The following is a 12389-nucleotide window of genomic DNA, read 5'->3' on the forward strand; positions in this document are numbered from 1 at the left end:
ACATTTTATTGTTGGTACTCTAAAATTCGTGCTGAGAAAAACTACAATATCAAATAATTTGTAGTGTAATGTGTTCTGGGGTTCGATATACGTTAAAATACGATTCTAATAATTTAAAGACTTGAATGTTTAGCGGATTTTGACAATATCGTAGTCTCGTCTGGCAACGCACAGCGCAGCTCGGCGTCGCGTTCCGTATTCTTGCTCGTCGTTCTCTTTTTATCGTTGCTTTTCCTGCTGTTTTGCTTTCCCTTTTTCCAGTCTCGTTTGTGCTCTGATTTTTTAATTGACGTTGAGCGCCATGGCGGAGCCGAAGAAAGTTTTTTTCTCTGAAAATGAGAAGTTTCTTCTCGCGGAGCTGGTGCCGAAATACCCAGTCATCGAGAACCGATGTACAAACAAGTTATCGACAGAGGCAAGGGCGAAGGCGTGGGAGCTCCTCACGATCGAATATAATAGCAACCACGGGGTCCGAGCACGCGATTCAAAACAGCTCAAGAAGTGCTGGGACAATTTAAAAACAAAATGGAAAAAGGAAGTATCGTCCGACAACAGAGACCGCATTGCAACAGGTGAGTTTGCTTTTCATAACTACGTTGAATGAGGAGTCCGTGTGAGCCGGTGTAAGCTTGACGTCATAAACCCTGTATCGAGAGGAAATTGTGTTTAGAGCTTTCTGTTTTAACTTCGCCTCGTGTTCTATTCGTTTCAGGGTTTATTTAACGTGCTGGCAGCTGCATATCGGTAGTGTCCGATTCAGGTATCTAGTGTTACGCGAAAACCTTTGCTATCGAGAACCATAGGTTGTACTAGTGAAATCGGAGAGGCGTCGATCCCGCATTGCAGTGGCGCCGTCGTCTGTGCGTGTGTAAAAAGTGTGTACTCAGTAAAAACTTCCCTTTAAACCCACTTGGAATTCCAAACGGTATTAACTGGAACCAATGTGGTTTAGTTGGTTCCAGCTGGCAACATTCTTCTAATGAAAAAAAAAATTCAACTTTAACAAAAACTAAGCATTAACATGAGTTCTGATTGTTACTGGTTCCAATTGGTTCCCGATTATTTTCTCCACAGACCCAGCCGGTACCAATAGGATTTTTCAGTTGGGAGTATATGAGGAATAACAGTATCAAGTTAACATTAAGTCTGTTTGATTCCACCAGAAAGTTCCGAACTAGTTCAGTGCGAGTTCAGAAAAGTGTAGTAGCAGTGAAGGAGTCGTGCAGCGGCGATGCAAAGCCAGCCTGGCGGACTTCCAGACAAGGTTTTAAGAAGAGTTCCATGCGTGCAGGCTACGAAACGCAGATTTTCCGAGAGCTGAAGGCAAGGACGTAGCACCCTCTTCAAAAGGGCAGACCTGACTTCACCAGAGTCGGACAGAGTAGCTCAGGTCAGAAAACAGTACCACCCAAGACACCACGTCTACCTCATCAGCCGCACCTTTAAGACTTTTGAAAAGCTAGCCTGGGTTGCTTGCCTCATCGAGGAAGCTATTCATGCCGAGCGGAACTGTGCCGCCGCCACCAGCGATGCACGCGCTCGAACCGGCATGGCGGGGCCCCGAGGCATCTACGCAAGTGGACTGTCCGAACGAGACCTCTCTTCCCCACCACGTCAACCAGGAGGGTTGGTGTGGCATGCATGGCGTTCTACCGTGCGGGGTAAGCGGATGTTTGTCTTCATCGAGGGGTCCCCTGAGGTCACTGCGGGGCCCATGAAAGTCCCGAGCGGGGTTCGCCACGACAGGTGGGATGTCGTTGGCCGCGCCCAATCGAAGCTGGGGCCCAACGGAGATCACCACCCAAGCGAACCATCTCCATCAGTCTGCTCCTGCAAGTGCTGGGAAAAACTGGCACGCTGCGGTCGAAATCCCGCAGCCATGCAGCATTGACCCCAGCCACAACAGAACAAACCCTCCCCTTGACAGCCGTTCGCAAGCCTAGTGGAGGCCCTCCCATTGTGGTCCTTTACTCGATCACTGAAGGCGGTCGGACGGGCACCTCAGTGCGAGTGGCCTAAGCAGGCAACTGTCGTCGTCGGACTGCTGCTATGAGTGCAAGCAGCCCGGACATCACCAAAACCATTGTCCAAGACTTCTGGACACTACAAACAAGAGGTGGCACGAGACGGCAGCAAAGACCCCGAACCAGAACAACCAGGGAAACTACTACGGCCAGCGACGCTGAAACCAGACAGCCACTCGCCGACTGCCGTTACAGTCCCTGGGGGCAGCGAGGCCGCAGCACAGATTCCATCAGTATGTTGAATCCAGCCCGAGCCTAACATCATTGAACTGCGCATGACGATTTCGCTGCTTGATGTTCCCGTTGTCGCACTTCTGGATTTGGGGGCCGCTACCTCGTTTATAGGGGATTTCGTTTTTTTAAATCTGCGAAGCAAACAAGATAAGCCTCCGGGAATACGAAACCCATTTGCAGGTAGCTTCTGGTACAGCGATGACAGCTGGAGGAGCCGTGACGCTGCAGACTCTGTGTAATGGCAAGAAGTGGCATCAGTGATTTCTTTATCTGCCAGAACTCGTGGTAACCTCTACAGGACGGCCCCGCGGACCCTAACAGCAATGCAGCACAATGGACTCCTGTACCTGGACCTTGCTTGAGGATTGCCCGTCTGTCAGGGAAACGTTGAACAAATTAGGCGAGCGTGACCTCGAACGCGCCATCTCGCTCGTCTAGCGGCGCCGACTGGACCTTCTACGCCAGTCTGCCCAGCAGCGCCATCCACCCCGACGCATACAACGACGACACTGTCATCGACATGCCAGTGAAGTTTGAGGGAAGGGGGGGAGCGGCAGCTCCCCAGCCAGTTGCCCGACTACAGGGCACAGGTGGTGAACTTTCCCTCGTGGTGGCGGAGTCAAGCCGGCCACGCACGCATTGCACGCGCCGCCTAGATAAGGCGGATCAGAGGCGGCGCGCAGACAGTCGCTGGCGAAACTCAAGCGCCGCCAGTGCTTGTTGGTTTTCTGGTAGTATTTTTCATTGTCTCGTCCATGTCCAATTGAATGTAGTTTCTTGATGTTCGAATCGTTGGCTCCGTGTTATTCCTCCGGGTCGGGTATGCAGCAAGGCATGCCGAGGATAACTCGTGCCGCACTGAGATGAATCAAACGCGGCCATGCAGGGGCCGTGCAACCTCCGGTTAAATCGAATGCGCCAGTTCCTGCACTGCGCGAACTACTTCAGCCAGTTCAGGCGAATCGAACAGACCTATTGTTATGATAACGGTGTATTGTGCAGCACACAAAACTAGGGCCAGGCGTTGTCTGTGGTGGGCATCCCTTTCCCAAGTTAAATTTGTGTGACTGTACGTTGCGCTTTTACTCTTCACTGTAATATTTGCCATTTTCCCGAAGCCTGTGGAACCTGCCTACAAAGTGGCGTGTATGGTATTACATCTCTTTAGGAGGAGGACCACCAGGAGCTGGCTTGAGCCAGCTTTCCGTACTTGTGGGGGCTGCAGCCCCACATATGGCCAGGCGGCTGGTCAACGGCGGCGACAGCGACGGCAGGCATGCCGGCCAAGCACTCTTTAGCGTGGCCGACATCCTGGAGCCGATGGTAGTGCAACGGGCTGATGAGGAGCTCTCCTTGGAAGGCTTCTCAGGTAAGGGAAGGAAACCTTCCAGAGTTCTCTGGGGGTCGGCCTCCTGAAGGACGGTAACCCTCAGCTGCTATGTTCTACAAGGTGTTTGTAATTGATTTTACTGGACTGAGAGGCACACGTCCCTCAGTCCAGTAGATACTTCGGAGAAGCATAACGCGAAAGAGATTGAGCAAAAGAGGGAAGAAACAAATCAGACGCAAAGTAAGGCCTATTTACTTGGTCGCATTGCTCCGCATTTATTCCACTGTTTTCGATACAATGCTTTCGCCGGTGGTTTGCGCAAAAGTAAAGCTGACTGAGGCTCGATAACTACTTTGCAAGTGATATTGTACCAACTTATGCATTTATGACTGAGATAACTTGCAATTTTGGCTTTTGGAATATGGAAGGAATGTAAAGTAGAATAACAAGTAGTGAAATGTTTCTATTCCTAAAAAGTCGTCTTACTTAAAACAAAATCAGCACAACTGGTACCAGATATTCATCCCTTACAACACCGTTGCATGTTTCTCTGCCAATATTACTGCCAGCCATATTTGTATAAATGTTAGTGCAACTTCTGAGGTTGTTTTTTGAACGAAATAGCTCGCGTGACCTGTCACACCAAAGGGAATTTTCAATCTCAAGTGCTGTGAAAAAGCACTTTGTCCACTGATCGACATCTGCCAAGCTTTCCCCTACTGTCTACCAGTTTTGCTGGTACAGAATCTTTTGGTGACTACTGTGCGAAATGTTTACATATCGGCATACAAGCTGCAGAAAGCCGACCTTTCACCTGTGTGAAATGGAAGAATGCATGGAAAGTCCATTGAGTAAATATGAATAATCCTACAAAAGTAGTTTTCTGACAGCTCGCAACTGAACACGCCGTAATGGGGTAAAAATGTGAATATCAAGGCCCACACTGTCGCATTGTAGGGCTAACGATGTGCTTGATGAGCAGGTACCTTGGATGAAATGTCAACAATCCGACCATGATGATGCCTGCTTCCTTTTCCTTGTTAGGAGCTCCGTGACGCGGTTTTCGCATTCGGCGAGTAGGTTCATGGCAAAGTTGCCATCATGCCCAGCCACGTAGTTTCCGAGAACGTCGAACACATCCAGTACACGTGCCATGGATGGCGGAGGCTGCAAGTCCGGCACGTCGTCTTCATCTGACTGCGCCTCGCCGCGGACACTTTGTATAATGTCCTCGTCACTCACTTCTTCATGAGCGATAACATCCATGTCAGCGTTGATAAAATCTTCCAGCGCGACACCGGATGGCGCAGTTCCGGCATTCTGAAGCGCAGCCCAAGAAGTAACTGCCTGTCTCGGCGGACGCACTGTTTCCTTATCCTCAGCAGAGTCGGCGTCTGGGTATTCGAGCTTGAAGCCCGCATGTGTGAAACAGTTGGCGATGACTGAACGTTTGGTTGCAGTCCATGCAGCAGCCATCATCTGCAGCGCGATGTAGAGATCCAACTTGGTGTCTCGACCTGCGTGCACGTTTAGTAGGAGACGCTGCATCACTCGCTGGCGGTAGGCACACCTGAGGCTTCTAATGACACCTTGGTCAAGGGGCTGGATTACTGAAGTGCAGTTAGTTAGAAAGTACTTAAGCTTCACATTTGTGAGCTTAGCATCCGGAATTCAGTGAGCGGAGCAATTGTCCAGCAACAAGCAAACCCGCCGGCCCTGCCTCCTCATGTCGCAGTCAAACCTTTCGACCCATTCCGAAAAAATTGCCCGCGTCATCCAAGACCGGCTGTTGGCCACATACTTGACGGGAAGACTCCTGTTCCCTTTCAAACAACGGGTCCTTGCACTCTTGCCAATAACCAGCTGTGGACGCTTGTCGGATCCGTCCATGTTGGTGCACAGCAGTATGGTCACGCGCTTTTTACTGTGTTTTCCACCATGGCAGCGCTGACCTTTAATTTCCAGAGTCTTGGACGGCAGCATCTCATAGAAAAGTCCTGTCTCGTCGGCGTTGTAAATGTCAGACATCTCGCAGTCATTCAACAAGGCAGAAACGTTTGTTGACATCCAAGCAGAAGCATTGCCTGTGTCTGCCGATGCCGACTCGCCACTAAGCGTCTTGCCGACAATGTCATGGCGGGCCTTGAACCTGTTGAGCCAGCTGGTGCTAGCTTTGAAGTTGTCGATTCCCACCAGGCAAGCGAAATTTAAGGCCTTCTGCTGCACGACGCTTCCGCTGATGGGTATCTTCTTTGCCCTCGGTTTCACAAACCATGTGTACACAGCCTTGTCGAGCTCTTCGTGCGCCGGCGGTGTCAATTTCTTTCGTTTGGCCGATGTCCCCGATGCAAGAGCCTTTTTGACTGACTGCATCTTTCGACTTTAGGATCGTGGACAACGAACTCTGAGAAATTCTGAACTTTTCGGCGATGACAGCTTTCTTCTGTCCACTTGCAACTTCGGCCAGGATGCGAGCTTTATCTTGTAAGGATAAAAACTTTTGCGTTTTGCTTGGCAGTGCCATCATGCCATGCGCAAAAAGCCCCTGTACCGTTGTTGTCGTCGTACCGTACTGATAAAATGACAACCGACAAAGGAAGAAGAAAAAAAAAAAGACTGAGCTTTGGCTTTAAATAGTCTGCAGCAGGGCGTTATCAAGCCAAGAGCTAGAGAAACATTGGTGCAACAGTGTAGGAAGGCCAGCCTCATCGCCGTCTTTATGAAGTAATGGCGGCCTGCACGCCCGGTCAACGTTGCGCTCGGGTATCGGTTATAGTGGCAGTTTCTGGTGGTTCAACATGCGATTTAAACTTTATAGTAGACATATTTTATGTGCCAAAATGCACCAGTGCTCGAAAGTTTGTTTTTCGTATGGAAAATTAACCATTCAAACTTCGAATTGCTCTGTAAAATTTTGTTCAAGCGGAACAGCACAAGATTTTGTTCGCCGTAGTGAGAATTCTTATGCATTGACTCCTATGGGCCGTTGACGGGGAACCAAAAAATATTCGTTGAACCGGAAATTTCGTTGAAGCGGCGTTCGTTGAAGTGGGGTTCGACTGTAGTGGGTTTCGTGTTAACACAGGAAAAAGGGTATCTTGCACTTCAGTATGTAACCTCCATTAGTCCTGTAAGCCAAATTAGTGTTGAAAAAGGATGTCCAGCGTACCTATAGGGAATAGAGCCTTCAACTTTTTAAATTCCTATAGTTCCTATTTTGTCAGCAGACTTCACATATTAGAGATCATAATGTGATGTGAATGTATTCTTTGTTTCTCATACTGTGTGCAGATTCTGCTATGGGTGAGCCAGAGAGCCAAGTTTCTGTGGTGCCTAGTGGTGGAGCAGCCCCCATGGCTCGAGTGCCCCTCACAGCTACGGTGCAGCTCACAGCTGCAGCTGGACCATCTGCAGCAGCAAGTGATCGCCAGGGAAGTCCCCACCGGGAGGCGCCTACTCGCGTTGGAGGGCGCTTTGGAGTGCTGGAGCGCACGCTAGGTGCTGAACAAGATGTTCGGCTTGGTCATCTCACGCGGGACCAAGAAAGGAAGGACGAAGAACACGACCTCCGCCTTAAGATCCTAAAAGCCGAGCACGAAATGAGGCGGAGTGAGCATAAGCTTAAAATGAAGAAAATTAGAAACGAAAATAGGCTCGTCCTGCTCAGAATTGCTGAGGCAAAGAAATTAAACAGATAGAGGCCACAAATAGGAGCGTTGTGTGCAACATTGCCTGGCTAAAAAAATAAACAGTTAAAGGCCCTTTGTTTTGAGATCTTTTATTCGTTCCATATTTCTTCAAAAAATGAGATTCCACAAGAGCATCTACGAGTGTTACATAATTAACAATTTATGCCATGGCATGGGTCATTGGAAAAGAGTGTTATCTATGCTCTGTTTACCAGTTACTTCAACCAGGATGAAAGCCTTCGTCATGAGATAAGAAGTTTTGAAGGTGCTTTCTTTCCCTGATTGCTTGTGTTGCCTGATGGCAGCTTTGAGGCACATGACTGCAAACACACTGGTCAAGTTAATAATAATAATAATGCTTTATTTGATTTGTGCCCCAGAAGAACCAATAGGTTATAATGTGGCACATAAAATATAATACAAAAGAAAAATCCATAAAGATGTCTGCCACTGTTACAAAATATGGTGTGGGTCCATAGCCGAAAAGGTATAAATCAAGCTCTCGTTTAAAAACTAAAAAATCTTAAAAAACATCAACACGAGGCGACAATTCATTACCACAAATTTGCATCTGCACCAATCGCGACAATTGCAATTGCGCAGAGGGATAAAATACACTCATTCCTCTAATAGCACGAGCTGGAACATGATATACCAGCAATATCACCAATTCACTATCTATATGGCCGTGAACAAATTTATGTAAAAATAAAACATCACAAGCAGTCAGTCTTTTTAATAAATTGTGCAAAGAAAGTTCTCTAAGAATGTACTCATAGTCGTAATAACATCTTCCAAAATACCTATCAACAATTGGAACAAATTGTTTTTCAACCCTTTCAATTCGCTCTGCTTCAACTGCAGTCAGCGAATTCCGTACAGCACTACAAAACTCGGGTCTAACTAGCAACAAGGAGCAAAACAAGCGGACGACACATAAAGAATTTGAAAAGTTACGCGTCACACGTGATATTCCCATCGCTCGAAAAGCTGAAGCAACATTCTGACTAACACGACTTGAAAAGGAAAGATTGCTATGAAAATAAACGCCGAGGTCACATACTTGTTCAACCGATCGAATAGTACAATTGCCAAGTATGTACGAGTAAGAAATGTTTTTGCGTTTTCTACACACAGTGAGTACATTGGTTTTAACTGGGTTAGCAAGTAAAAAATTTTCAGAACACCGTTCAGAAATGCGTAATATTTCATCCTGTAAAAAAACACAGTCATCTTGTGATTGAATTTTCGTAAAAAGTTTGATGTCATCCGCATATAAAAGCATCCACATTGTTTACGCACAAGTTTCGATCATTGATAAATACAAGAAAAAGAAGTGGCCATAGGTTTGATCCTTGGAGGACACCGAAAGAGGGTGCAAGAACTTAAGTAAAGTGCCTAGCAATAATTGTGTTTCTCACGTTCGTTCCTGTGTCGGCTGGAAGCCGCGGCAACGGTGACAAGGGCCTTCTGCGCCGGGGCTTTGGCAGTGGGGGCAGGGGCACGGCTGGCGGACAAGGGTCCAACAGTTGCCGTCCCAGGTTGTGGAGAGCTGCGCAGGCCGTGATGATGCCTGCAGATCGCTCGGGCTTGTGCTGAAGCCTCATGTCGAGGCATGGAAAGCGCCGCTTCCAAACCCCGAATGCCCTCTCGATGCTGTTTCGAGTTTTGATATGGGCCTTGTTGTACCTGCATAGAAAATTTCGTTTTGTGTATAGGCAAGTTCCCCAACTTGGTGAAAATAGTCTTGTATTCTCAGGTTCCTTTTGTGTTGTGATAAAACAGACGAAACTTGGCCATACATAAAAGTGCAAATTCCAAATTGAGCTTAAAGATGCAATGTTTGTGACTCCTGTAGCATGTGTTCCTTTTTTGTCCCGTTATGCCTTCCTTGCCTTATTACTCTTGCTTGTCAGTGCATAGTCGCAGATTTTAACTTCTGGAATGCTGCTTATGGTTCAGCACTTGTGTTAGCTCGTCGAAATAAAAGTTCAGATTGTGTATAAGAATTTACCATGTAAGAATTTACCACAATAGGAATTAACAGCTTGAAAAACGAAGACAACAGAAGGAACACACACGCACACAACAGGACAAGTGCTGTACTGGCAACTCTTGTGTTCCTTCCAGTTGTCTTCATTTCCTGTGCGGTTAATTCCCATCACATTCTATTTTTAGAAGCTTGCAGTAGCTTTTAGCTGGAGTCGAGAGTGGAATGAAGCAAAGTATAGCCTGCTTATGCATGATTGATGAGAGCATGTAGGAATCACGACATTGGACTCCCGATCTGCATACTCACAAGTGCATCGTCACCTCCGTCATCAGCTTTGTATGACAATGCCAACTTATAAGCACTAAAACTGTTTACGCATAAATAAGCTGTGCAATCCTGACACCTATTTTACTGCTGGGGTATAGTGCGAACAGCTTACCTGTCATGAGGGCTGCCTGCCTTGCCTGGATCTGCAAAGGGGGTCATCAAATACGGTGTGCAGGCATAGCCCATGTCCCCAAGGAGCACCCCGGTCATCACTGCTTCCTCGTAGAGGACCTTGGCTCGACAGCTATCAAAAATCCTACTGTCATGGACGGAGCCAGGCCAGCTTGCGACGACGTCGAAGAACTGGAGCTCGGGTCCTGTGATGGCCTGTAGATGCATATACAGATTGGGAATAAATGTGGAGTTCAGTTTTTTCTTGAAATGAGTCACATCTTGACACCGAAGTTTGGAACTCTCTTCTTACCTAAATTATGGCTTGTTTAAAAATCTAAAATATTGATGCATTAAATAGAAATATTAAGCACTTTGCAGACATTTCCCCTTTCGATATGGATATGCAAAATAAACTACTCAGTGGAAGTTAGTTAACAGTTAAGCCTGGGTGTGTTTAGTTCGCTAAAAAAATCAAGTGAGTGCTTCCCTGCGTCAACACTCCTTTCATAGCAGCATCTTTGAAAAGTATGATTAATGACGCGGGACATATATACGTTTCTTGCGAGCACATAAAAATTTAAAAAAAAAGAAAAAAAAATATATATATAGATCTATGAAGGGAAATTAGCGCACATCGCAAAACTTCTCGAGTCGCTCTTACCTGCACGTTGATAGAGAAGTACCCTTTCCGGTTACGGAATACTTCAGCGTCGTCGCCGCCGGGGCTCTTTATCCTCACGTGTGTGCAGTCAATACAGCCGCTCACTCCCGGAAACTTTCCGATCTTGTAAAAAGCGTGCGTTACGCTGCGGCGCCCGGTAGCATCGGGAAACTGTACCACTTTTGGGAAGAGTTCCTGTATGATCAGGTCGGTGATGTTGCCGACGACGCGACACACAGTGGGCTGGGAGACGTTAATCAGATCGCCGATGACCGTCTGAAATGCACCTGCCCCATAAAAACGCAGTGCCACCAACAGCTGGAGCATAGGCGAGAGAGGCTTCCCGCGATCGTCGGTGCTCGGACGAATGCACAAAAGGCACAACAGTTCTCGCACCGTCGTTTTGGAGAAGCGATAGCGTGCTGAGAATTCCCGATCACTGTAAACCTCCATAGGGTTTCGCCGATCCCTGAGCGGAGGACGCACGATAGGTGGGACCGGGTAGATTTCTCCGTTGCATAATTCGGCTGCCCTACACCAATAGTCAACAACACTTTCGAAATCATCGTAATCATCGAGCTCCCGAAACGTCGCCATGTTGCAAGTAGAAAAGGAAAGGATGCATCGAAGGTAGCTACGTGGCTTCCTTCGTTGGTAAGGAAACGTCTCAGGAAACCTTTGAGTAAAGGAGCCAATCTAAGGTAAGGTTTATTCATGATTCGCAAATGTGGCCACTTACGAAAGGAAAGGCGCTGATCTAAGGAAAGGAACCTTCCTGAATTCGGGGGTTAGGCGCTCGTTTCCGTCTTGAGCGGCGTAACCGCGCGAAACCCTCGTGAGGGTTACGAGGTTTACGAAGGTTACTCTCCCGAGGGTTACGAGGGTTACTCTCGCGAGGGTTACGAGGGTAACCCTCGTGATCCTCGTGAGGGTAACAACCCTCGTATCCCTCGTTACCCTCACGATTGTCACGACGGTTACCCTCACGAGGATCACGAGGTTTATGAGAGTTAACCTCACGAGGTTCACGAGGGTTACCATCAAAAGGGTTACCAGGATTATGAGAGTTACCCTCACGAGGGTCACGAGGGTTACCCTCACGAGGGTCATGGGGGTTACCCCCTGAGGTCATGTGACCCCTGTCTGAGGTCAAGTGCCTACCCGATGTTACGTGACCCCCTAAGGGCACGTGATTCTCCTGAGATCACGTGACCCCCCTTAGGTCACGTGACCCCCTTCCCTGAGGTCACGTGACCCCTCCCACCTCCTGAGGTCTCGTGACCTCAGGATGTCACCTATCCCTCAGTACCCTACCATCCCATCCCTCAGTACCCTTCCATCCTCCTCCCCAAGAGCTGCGCTCTAATCCGGCGCTACAGGGTGTTGTAAACGGCTTTCATTTTTTTTAATATCATAACCATAGTTTATTTTATACTAGAAAGCCTGTCAGAACCCAAAGAAAAGTGGTCACAGAAAAGGGGAAAGGAGAGGGGGAGAAAGAAGATACACAAAGCGCCCTGGAAAGGTTTTCTTGGTGGCGCCACCATAGCGCCAGTCCGGTAGACGTAATATTTGTTCACTACAATCCATCACTCCTGCATCTCTACATAGAGTTGAGCAGTCCTCTATATCTTACTCCTGTGCGATAATATTAAACCGCTGCTTTAGGCGTACGATCGTTTTTCGGTTTAAAAATACCCACAACTAAATAAGGATCCAGTGTATTAGAATCCAGCGCGAGAGCTGGAAAGGCATTAGGGAAAATTGGCTCACGTAAAATCCCGTTAAAGCTCTTGAATTAACCATAACACATGTTTTCATTCAAATTAAACAAAATCCCTGCAAACGCACGGATAAGTCGGTAAGATCTGAATTTTCGAAAGGACGAATTTAAAAATTAATCTCCCTCTGCACCTCTGGCGTTTATTTCGAAGGCCCGTCAGACACAAGAGGAGCCTAAAGACCTCATTTTGAATTGACGGACTTACCGCTAACACTTCTTTTCATTTTTTAGCTA

At 47.6% G+C, this 12389-nt stretch overlaps 1 protein-coding gene across 1 annotated transcript; it reads left to right on the forward strand.

Annotated features, from left to right (window-relative positions):
- The first annotated feature begins 301 nt into the window (after positions 1–301).
- LOC121836439 lies at positions 302–7344 on the forward strand. Its single transcript, XM_042291336.1, has 3 exons — positions 302–572; positions 3427–3627; positions 6880–7344. The coding sequence occupies exons 1-3, from the start codon at positions 302–304 to the stop codon at positions 7284–7286; spliced, it is 879 nt and encodes a 292-aa protein (XP_042147270.1). The 3' UTR covers positions 7287–7344.
- Positions 7345–12389: the final 5045 nt, after the last annotated feature.

This window comes from Ixodes scapularis, unplaced genomic scaffold (genome assembly GCF_016920785.2).
Source record: "Ixodes scapularis isolate PalLabHiFi unplaced genomic scaffold, ASM1692078v2 PGA_scaffold2__306_contigs__length_199485367, whole genome shotgun sequence".
Taxonomy (NCBI): domain Eukaryota; kingdom Metazoa; phylum Arthropoda; class Arachnida; order Ixodida; family Ixodidae; genus Ixodes; species Ixodes scapularis.

Coding starts and splice junctions, on each gene's coding strand:
- LOC121836439 (XM_042291336.1), top strand. CDS start 302: ATGGCGGAGCCGAAGAAAGTTTTTTTCTCTGAAAATGAGAAGTTTCTT. Junction 573..3,426: donor CAGAGACCGCATTGCAACAG/GTGAGTTTGCTT, acceptor ACATCTCTTTAG/GAGGAGGACCACCAGGAGCT. Junction 3,628..6,879: donor CTCCTTGGAAGGCTTCTCAG/GTAAGGGAAGGA, acceptor TACTGTGTGCAG/ATTCTGCTATGGGTGAGCCA.